This window comes from Carica papaya, chromosome 5, assembly GCF_054855325.1.
Source record: "Carica papaya isolate Zhongbai chromosome 5, ASM5485532v1, whole genome shotgun sequence".
NCBI classification, from domain to species: Eukaryota; Viridiplantae; Streptophyta; class Magnoliopsida; order Brassicales; family Caricaceae; genus Carica; species Carica papaya.
Genome location: NC_142313.1, coordinates 35,352,413 through 35,363,317, shown reverse-complemented (window position 1 = coordinate 35,363,317; position 10,905 = coordinate 35,352,413). Strand labels below are relative to the sequence as shown.

Genomic DNA, 10,905 nt, shown 5'->3' with positions numbered 1-10,905 from the left:
AATCTTCATGGGATATAGTATAGTGTTAAAGGCTTACAATGTGTACCAGCCACAAACAGGAAGAATGAGAGTTAGCAGGGATATTCAGTTTCATGAAGAAGAAAAATGGGATTGGAAAGACTCATCAAAGTCTAAGAATCATTTGAAAAACTCAAAGCTGAGTATTCCCATCAGCTTACCACATGAAGAAGCTGATCACTGGCAGTCCGAATCAGAAGATGAGTCACCAGTTCGTGGAACACAACTGCTCTCTGACATTTATGAAAGAAGCAATGCAGCAGTATATGAGCCTTCAGGAAATGAAGAAGCACTCAGAGATCCTAAGTGAAAGAGAGCAATGGAAGAAAAATTGCAAATGATTAGAAAATATAAAACATGAGAACTGGTTGAAAGGCCAAAGGATAGAAAAGTGATCTGTGTAAGATGGGTGTTCAGAACCAAACTAAATGCAGATTGTTCAATAAACAAACACAAAGCCTGGCTTGTTGTCAAGGGATATGCTCAAGCATTTGGGGTTGACTACTCAGACACATTTGCCCTTATTGCTAGATTGGAAACCATTCAATTGGTGCTAGCCATAGCAGCACAAAATGGTTGGAAAGTATTCCAATTAGATGTAAAATCAGCATTTTTAAATGGTTTATTACAGGAGGAGATTTTTGTTGAGCAACCAGAAGGATTTGTTGAAAAATGACATAAAACAAGGTGTATTTGCTCAAGAAGACCCTCTATGGTTTGAAACAAGCTCTCAGGGTTTGGTATAGCAGGATTGATGATTGTCTGCTAAGCTTAGGGTTCATGAGAAGCATGTCCGAAGTCACCCTTTATATTAAGCAAAAGGGAAATGATGTTCTTATTGTTTCACTTTATGTTGATGATTTGTTGGTGACAGGTAACAATTCCAAGCTCATTGATGAATTCAAAAAGGTGATGATGCTGATTTTTGAAATGACAGACCATGGTGTGTTAACTTACTTCCTTGGAATTGAAATCAAACAAAGTAAAGAAAGGAAGTATGCAAAAGAAATACTGAAAAAATTCAACATGGAAGAATGCAAGGCAACAACAACACCAATGAGTCAAAAGGAAAGTCTAAGCAAGGATGATGGCACTGATAAGGTGGATGAAGGCTATTTTAGAAGCTTGATTGGATGTTTGATATATCTAACTGCAACCAGACCAAATATCATCTTTGTTATAAGCATTCTCTCTCGCTTCATGCATTGTGCAAGTGAAATGCATCTTAAAGCAGCAAAAAGAGTTATGAGGTATATCAAAGGGACTGTTAATTTTAGTTTGAAGTTCAAAAATTGTCAAAATTTGCAGCTCATAGGATACTCAGACAGCGATTGGCGTGGATCTGTGGATGATATGAAGAGCACTTCAGGGTACTATTTTAGTTTGGGATCAGGTATTTTCTCTTGGTGCTCCAAAAAGCAAGAAATCAGAGCACAATCAACTGCTGAGGCCGAATTTATTGCTGCTACAGCAGCAGTAAATCAAGCTTTGTGGCTAAGAAAGTTATTATATGATCTTCAGTTTAAGCAATTGAATGAAACAAATGTCTTTGTAGACAATCAGGTCGCAATTGCAATATCTCATAATCCAGTCTTTCATGGTAAAACCAAACATTTCAAGATCAAGCTTTTTTTTTAAGGGAAGTGAGTTTGATTCACTGCAAATCTAAAGATCAGCTTGCTGATATTTTTACAAAGTGGCTTCCAGCAAACGAGTTTGAGCTTCTTCGATTAAAACTTGGAGTTTGCAGCTCCTAATGCAAGGAGTGTTATTTATTTGTGCTTTAGAAACTGCACTCCTGCATGTTTATCTTTTACCAAGTCAATAGCAGTTCTTAGACTTTAGGATTCATTTTTCATTTTCCAGTATGTGGAGATCGTGGCTTGCTTCTTGCAGTTATGATCCTTTATTTAAATGTAGTTTATTTCTTCACTAATTTTTAATTAAGTTTGTAGCAATATAATTCTTCAGAAAATTATTTTGCAAAAAAATTCTATTTTTCATATTTCCAGATTTCCAGCTTTGATCTTTATCTTCAAATTTTTTATTTTCAACTATCAGATATGCTTGTTTAAGAACTGAGAGGAATAGGTAACAGTTGTAAAAGACCTGAGTAGGCTGAAAAATCCACCATACACACCTTTGATACACATCACAATTACGGATGAAGTTACAAATGTCTTTCTCAGTACCTTTCAAGTAGAAAAACGTGGAAATCTTTTCAGAAGTTTGTTGCACTCCAAAACAGCCATCATTCTACTTTTCCTGAAATTCTCTTACAAATTTTCAATGAGCTCTAGATTAAACACAACTACCGGTCTGTCTTTACGTCATAATATGTCTTTACAAATTTTCATGCTGTTTTATTTTCTTCGACATTTTTGTCGCAAACTTCATAATCTATTCCCAGTAACTTGGACAACCACCTTATTGAGTTGGTGTTGTCATTCATTAATTTAAAAGATATTTGAAAACTCCCGTGGTCTATGTGAATAATTAAATTTTTTTCCAAGCAAATAATGCTACCACTTAGAAACTCAGAAACACAAGTACCACTAGTTATTTTTTTGTAAAGAGAAAGTAAATGATTTCGACCTAAAAATACTGGACCTATAAAGGCAATTTGGACGACCTTTTCACATAATTACAACTTCCCATGTGTTCCTATGAAGAATCAGTTTTGACAACAAAAGCTTCTTAAAAAGTTAGAAGAGCCAATGTAGGCGCTGTGTTGTGGTTATCTTTTCCTCTAGTTCCTCAAACGTATGGGTGGCTTTTTATAGTCCATTTAAACTGTCTTTCCTTGAGCATTTTGGTGAGTGGGTCTGGCAATAATTTCATAGCTTGTTATGAGCCTTCAATAATACACCGTTAAGCCTACTAGCCAAATCTAAAGAACAAACCAAGAGGTGGGTGAATTGATTTTTGAAAATAAATATTTTTAACCAAGTTTTATATTTAAAATTTCTAAAATTTAAGTGATTAATATTATTAACGAAATTTTATATTTTTATGAAAGGAAAATAAATATAAATTCGTTGTCATTTTCAAATATTAATTTCCTAATAAATTGGAAAAACTTAGTTTTAAGTTATTTTTAAATTTATCTCCCAATACACTCCACATAAAAAATAAGATATAAAATTTGTATTTAGTTATCTAATTCACAACCGATAAATAAAAATTACCTTTTTGTGAGATATAAATATATATATAATATATAACCAATTAATATATGTTATGTGTTAGATGTAAGAGATACATATAGAGAGACGGAGAGTTTGAATTGCTCATGCAATATTTATATATATGTATATATAGAATGGTAACAGAAGTATTCTTTTAGCGTACTAAAACACTATTACAGTAGAAACTATAAAGGAGAAGAATAATTAAATTAAGAAAAGAAGAATAACAAGACGGCAGAAATATAAATTTTATTGGAATAAGGGGATAAAAAACCTGCAAAAGAACCAAGAAAATAAAAATAAAAATAAAAAGAAGGCAAGGAGACCTAATTAAAAACCAAAGAAACGCAAGCAGTAGCTTAATTAAGTGATAGAACCTGCAAGATTTTTGCTCATTAAATTAGGCTCTGAAGAAATACCTATGTGAGTATATACACACACACACACACACGTGAGGAGTAACCGAGTGAGCGGTAAAAGGAAGTTGTAAAATTATACATATACTCTCATAAGACTTTGACAAAATTAGTTTAGAACCCATGGTAGCTGACAGAGAGAGCAGTTTCAAACCAATGGTAGCGAATAAAAAGAGTGTACATATATTCTAATAGACATCAATAGTTTTCAAAAAAACAAAAACAAACATACTACCCACTTAACTGCCTAGATTAACGAAATCAAACCTGAACATCAAAAGTAAACATAACATAATAATATCTCTCCACCAAAAGTTAGGTTGGAGCAGTTCCAAACACAACACTGCACCTCTCCTTTTAAAAGGTTCTTTAAATAAAAAAGCACATTAAAAAAACTGGGCAACTAACCCAAGATTTAGAAAACAACAAAAAATTCTTAATGACTACTTGAGAGTAACACTGAAGGAACATAAATAAAACAAAACTAAAATGGCTCCTGGAGAACCCACCTTCGAAATCAATTGGTTTACAGCTTGTCCTCAAACTCAGAGAGAGGAGTCATCTGCTCCTTCAAACCCTTCCTTTTCCTGATATCTGCAACAAGAGTTGCAGCTTGTGAACCAGATTCCATTGGATCAGATGACATCATGTCCCAGTGATCAAACACACATTGTGGGAAAGCCTGCCCAGATGTTGCAGCTCTAAGAGTGCTTGAGAATCCAAATGATTCAATGACTGGAAGATAGGCTTTGATGTTGTAAAGTGGAGTACCGGGCCTCTGCATTTCCTCAAACACATGTCCACGCTTCTGGTTAAGAACACTATAAATACCACCAAGGGCCTGCTCAGGTGCTTGGATCTCAACCAAGTAAACAGGCTCAAGAAGCCTTGGCTTGGCTGTCAACTGTGATGCATAGATAACCCTCCTGGCAGTTGGAATGATTTGCCCACCACCTCTGTGAATAGCATCGGCGTGAAGAACAACATCACAAACTTCAAAGCATATACCTCTCATGTTTTCTTCAGCCAAGGCACCTTCCTTTGAAGCCCATTGGAAACCGGCAACAACAGAATCCTTAATTTCATTAAGGTACTGAACTCCCTTACACATATCAACAACCATGTTAGGACCAGTGGTTTCTGGGCCAAAACACCATATTTTCTTTGCAAGATCCTTGTCCCATCCAAACTCCTCAGACAAAATCTTCGCACGAAGCTTAGGGTCATCCCTTGGACCAATACGGCCATCATCAATAGCCTCAGCAAGCCCTTCCTCCATGGGTCTCGCTTCCATGTACAGACGGTTGTGCTTGTTGGGGGACTTGCTCATCACAATACGGCATGACTTCTCAAGGACAGTCTCACGGAACGAGACAACAGGGTCTGACTTTACAATCTCAGCGCCACCCATAAAATCGTCCTGCAAATCTTTCAAACAAATCTCAAGATGAAGCTCTCCAGCACCAGCTACAATATGCTCACCAGACTCCTCAATTGTACAAACAACCATAGGATCTGACTTGGCCAATCGCTTCAGCCCCTCAACAAGTTTTGGAAGATCTGATGCAACCTTGCACTGAACAGCAACACGGACTACAGGAGAAACAGAGAACTTCATTGCACGAATGGGGTGGGCATCAACTTCCTTCTCATTTGTGAGAGTAGCATTCTTTGTGATAAACTGATCAAGACCGACCATGGCAACAGTGTTACCACAAGGCACATCCTCCACTGTCTCCTGCTTCTTTCCCATCCATATAACAGTTCTCTGTACACTCTTCACATACAAATCCTTCTTCTCCCCAGGAACATAATTAGGACCCATGATCCTAACCTTCAAACCAGTTGCCACCCTTCCGGAGAAGACACGACCGAAGGCAAAGAACCTACCTTTATCAGATGCTGGAATCATCTTTGAGACATAAAGCATAAGAGGACCATCAGGATCACAGTTTCTGATGGCAGTAGCATACTGATCATCAAGAGGACCCTCATACAAGTTTTCAACACGGTATTTCTGTGCCTTAGAAGGAGAAGGAAGGTGAAAGATCATCATTTCCAGAAGCGCATTACTTGCAGGTAGCCAAGTTTGCATGACACGCTTCATCAACAGCTTCCCCATCAGGTCCTTCTCCTCCGCCTTCATGGTGACACCAAGCTTTTGCAACATGGGCCACAACTTATCCTTCTGGTCGTTCATGCAAGTGTTGATAATCTGCTTAATAGGTTCATAACAGAACTGAACAAATCCACGCTTGCAGGTTGGTGATCCAGTGTTCTTGCTGGTCCACTTTCTCGTAGCAGGATCAAAGAAGTTCTCACCCCAGAGCCTCTCCATCATTTTTGATTCATCAACTCCAAATTTGGAGGCATACATTTTTGCGAAGTTCGTCAAAGTAAAAGCCCATCCATGCAAACCTGCAGAGAAAGCAACTGTGCCTTTCTCGGGATAAACCTGAACATCACCAAGGAGAGGGTCTTCATATGTGGCCATAATGACATTAGCATTCTCAATCACCCTCTGGAATGTTTGGTAAGCCTCTTCCCCATCAACTTGGAGCTCAAGGAAACATCTGTCCATCTTGTTAACAGTCAAGACAGGCCTAATCCTTTCTCCCAAGGCTTGTCGGAGAACAGTTTCAGTTTGGACACAGACACCCTCAATGCAGTCAACCACAACAAGGGCACCATCAGTAATACGTAGAGCAGCAGTGACCTCAGATGAAAAGTCGACATGCCCAGGAGAATCAATGAGGTTGATAAGGTACTCGTTTCCATTTCTTTCTCCCTTGTATGCTTTTAGCTCTTCCTCAGACATCTCATAGTAGAGAGAAATACCAGTTGACTTAATTGTGATACCGCGTTCAGCCTCATCCGCGCGGGTGTCTGTCATACGTACATCCCCAGCAACTTCTTGGGCGATGATACCAGCAGCAGCCACAAGAGAATCAGTAAGAGTTGACTTTCCTGCAAGTATTGAAAACAAAAATTAGATATAAACCAAATGGAATCAGAGATAGAATCATTCGAATCATCAATGGAATGGATAAACAATCAAAAAAGCAAGGTGAAATAGTGTGCTATGGAAGACATTGGACATGATCCCAATATGATCAAACAATCAAAACTCCTACACATGCAAAGGGAAATAATTAAAAAAGTGTCATTCATACCATGATCGACATGTGCAATAACAGACATATTACGGATGTTGTGTTTACGGTCCATAATCTTACGAAGCTCTTCTGCTGTGAACTTCACCTGAAACCATCAACCATGTCACATCAATCACATATTCAATAGAACCAGCAAAAGGGACCTGCTACCTACGACAAAGAATCAACAAGCTTACCATCTTGACTACTTTTCAGAAATCACCAAGTATTTCCTGCAACCAAAAACATTAAAATGTTAAGCATGGCATAAAAAAGTCCACAGAAATTCACTAGAAAAATAAGCCTTTCATGCTGAATGCCAAATGCAAACTTCAAAACTATAAGCTTCTCTCGAAAAAAAAAACAGTTTTTATCAACATATATCCTAGAAGATAATGATTTGGCACACTACATATAAGGAGCAAGGAAGCAGCGTTCAATGTTCCCAATTACTTACATATGAGCATCTTGTACTTCAAAGGCCATGAGAAATCATCCCATAGTAGTTAATTCAATCAAACAATTATTATCTCACAACAAATACGAAGATAGATAATTAAATCACATAATCAATCTAAACTACTATAAATAACTAATAACATAGAAATATATTGATCACAGTCATCCGAAACAGAAATCCATGAGAAATCTATACCTCACAAACATCTGTCTTTACCAGTCCCAAAGAAAGATTCAATCTAGCCTTATATTGACGGACAGATCAACAAAGCAAAACTAAAAATAGTTGAATGGACGACGATCCTTAAAGCCATCATGAGAAACTAAATCATTAGAATCTATGAAATCAAAACTGACATAGACCACAAAACCAAACGCATAAAAAGAAATCAATAAAGTAATCAACCAAATCGTTCAGAAAATGAATCACGTTTATCAAGCAATCTTATTGTAAAACAACACACAAAACAGAGGCACGAAAAACGAAGATTTAACTACAAGAGATGTAGAAAATAAGAAACAAATCAACTTCAGATCTCGAAACCGAACCAAATAACAGAAAACTCATAACATGAACATCAACGAAACCGCCTAATAATCGAAAATTACCTTGAAGAAGCACAAATCTGAGGCTAGGAAGAGAGGAGATACGAAGCGAACCTGAAAGAGAAAAGAGTGGCGGCCAACGAGAAGCGAATTGAGTCACCCTCTCTCTCTTCGGGGAAGCGATGAGGGTAAATGAGAGCATAAAGAGTATATATATAAGAGAATATGAGATGGGAGGGATTGAGGTACATGCGGTCGAGAAACCCTGATCTAGGGTTTCTTCTCTGGGTTGACTGGGCTGGGCTTCGTCCTCTTTCACTCCATTATCGGGTGTAGCCTTTTCCTAAATGAGTTACTCAGAAATAATAATGTCATCTTTTATACGCAATATATAGTTGGTGTATCTTACTACTTAACAACATAATATTGTTTAATTTCTGAATTAATTAATTAATTACAATTAACTTACTTCAAATTTTTTAATTTTTTTATACGTCATCAAAAAATATTAAATATGCATCAAAATCACATTATCAAAGAATTATACTAATCATTTCGATAATTAATTTAAAGTAAATTTAATACATGGATGCACATTAATTGTTTCCAGAATAAATTTCCATGATTAAACTAATACATGCAAGTAATTATTTTTTTTCCAAATTAATTAATTAGATGCATCTAAACTAATTATTTTTTAAAGATAATTTCCAAAATTAGTTTGGCACATACGTGTAATTAGTTCAATACACGGATTTAAAATAACTATTTTTTGTTAATTTAATATATAAGTTTAGGTGTGAAATTAGATAAAATATATTATGGAAAACAATTCAATATTTCATGTTCTTAAATATAAACACATGCATGTATATATATATATATGTATATGTATTGTAAAATTACTTTAGTACATTAATGTTTTTGTCTTTATCTTTTACTACTGAAAAACACTAGATTAGTAAAAAATAAAATTACTTCATTATCAGTAAATGTAATTACTAAAAATAAAATTACTTTATTATCAGTAAATGTAATAGTGGTAGATGTATTTAGGACATTTTAAAAAATATATATTAAGCATCAAAGCCACATAATAAAAAAAATTACTTATTTCTAAAATATATTTAATGCATAAATGTTAATTAGTTCTATTAATTTTTTTTTTCAGAATAAAGTAATATACGTGTTTAATTAATTATTTATAATATTAATTTACTAGATGCATGTAAAATAATTATTTCTTTATATATTCTTTGTAAAATTACATTTGTTGTCTTAAATAGTAATATAAAGAAATGAACTAAATTTCATTAAAATCTTATCATTTTTTTTTCAATTTTAATTCCACAACCCAACAACTTAATATTTCTTAAAAGTAATAATTATGTAAAGAATGTGAAGCTACTAATTTAACATTACATTCATAGATGCAACACAATAGTAATATAGGTAAGTAATTAAGCAAGAATAGAGTGAAAGAGAGAATATAAACTTGATTTAGAATTTTGGCTAATTAACATGCCTACTTCATTTTTTATGTAAATGTTCGAAATCTTAAAGAAAATAATATACATTAAAATATTAAAAACAAATAGTAATTTAAGATTTACATTCTTTACGCAGTAAATTAGAGTGTTCAATGAGAATATGAGAATGTTCCCTTTAAACAAGTTAAAATAATAGAAATAAAAATGAAACTAAAATCATATGGGGTTAACCTCCACTGACAATTTGGATGGAGTCCGGGAGGTAACCTTTATTCGTAATTCTCCTGCTGTTCAGGATCTGAATTTTGATATTTTTGATCTGACATGGTTAAATAGAGGGATAAGCTAAACTAATCTAGTAAGAATATCACACTAATCACTTACGCGAAAAACTGAAAGTTGATAAAAATTATAAAACAACTAATGAGCCATTAATTTAGGTAAATTCATTTAACATAAAATCGTTTATTTTATATGTACCATTTTGAGTTTCCAAAAATGGATCTATGAAGACAAAAACTCAGATAACATCGTAATTTTATCTCCAAGTGAGGAAGAACAACAACTTATCTTTTCACCTCCTTACCAGTACCTCTGGGGATCCATAGAGATATCTCCCTATGCGTGAATCCAATATCCAAATTTGTTAATCAACCGGTCGTCTGCATACCTCATCCAGTAATGGGCGCCAAACATACCATTGTCTCGATATCCTATCCGATATGAGAGTGAACCATATCTCTCAAACCCTTCTGATATGGAACTTTCCAGCCCTGTCCGACTGAAGTAATGTTCACAGTAGGATTTTTCCTACGTACCGAGTCCGTCCACCCTTTTCCAGAGTACCTAATAAGCTTTCATACATAGATTCATATTATCAACTAATTCTCAATTATATATCAATATCTCATATTTATCAATTAACAATAAGTAATGCAAAGAGACAATACGTAAATCAAGACAACATAATTAAGACACTTATTACAAAACGAATCAACAAATGAAGCAATGCAGTTAGGTAAACTAAATAACTGAGAAAGCAATAAAAACTATCAATTTAATGCACACAACATAATAGTAAGCATTTTAGGCAGTATAGAAAAAAATAAACAGTAAACCAGGCCGAATATGTACTGATCGGTTCCTGCTCCACTAGTTACCTGTAATTAATTTTAGAATTTTCTAATTTTCACAAAACACAGTGTTATTTATTATAAAGCTTCAATGTACCGTAACAGAGAAAATGGCGAGAAATTCTTACCATGGACCAGTATCCGAAATACTGTACTTCCCACTACGCCTCCTAGTGGTCCCCAAGTTTCTTGAATTTTCCTTGCGAAAATTAAAACACTCGTTGTAGCGCCCGGACCGAGGGAAAAAAAAAAAAAAAAAGCCACGTCAGCAGTCCCGGCCAACCGGGGCCTGCCACGTGGCAAGACCACGTCGCTCCTAAACGGGCTACGTTGGCGATCCGCGTGGGCGCGATCGGACGGTCCAGATCAATCGCGCGATCGGACGGCCCAGATACAATCGCACGGACGGTCCAGATTTAATCAAAAACGGACGGCCCAGATTAAAACAAAATGGACGGCTGATATCAAAGGGCAAGGGGTTATAAATAGAACCCCCACAC

General features: G+C 35.4%; 1 protein-coding gene across 2 annotated transcripts; it reads right to left on the bottom strand.

The window, feature by feature from the left end:
* Positions 1 to 3,890: 3,890 nt before the first annotated feature.
* Positions 3,891 to 8,043, bottom strand: LOC110813203 (elongation factor 2). 2 transcript variants are annotated; one of them, XM_088220414.1, is made up of 4 exons: positions 7,897 to 8,043; positions 6,975 to 7,010; positions 6,796 to 6,883; positions 3,891 to 6,589 (listed from the first exon to the last, which is right to left on the bottom strand). In XM_088220414.1, exons 2-4 carry the CDS (start codon positions 6,975 to 6,977, stop codon positions 4,149 to 4,151), a joined length of 2,532 nt encoding a protein of 843 aa, XP_088076540.1. In that variant the 5' UTR covers positions 6,978 to 7,010; positions 7,897 to 8,043; the 3' UTR covers positions 3,891 to 4,148. The 2 variants fall into 2 exon arrangements, with proteins under 2 accessions (XP_088076540.1, XP_021895937.2); XM_022040245.2 differs by having other exon boundaries at positions 7,846 to 8,002.
* Between the last annotated feature and the right edge of the window lie 2,862 nt (positions 8,044 to 10,905).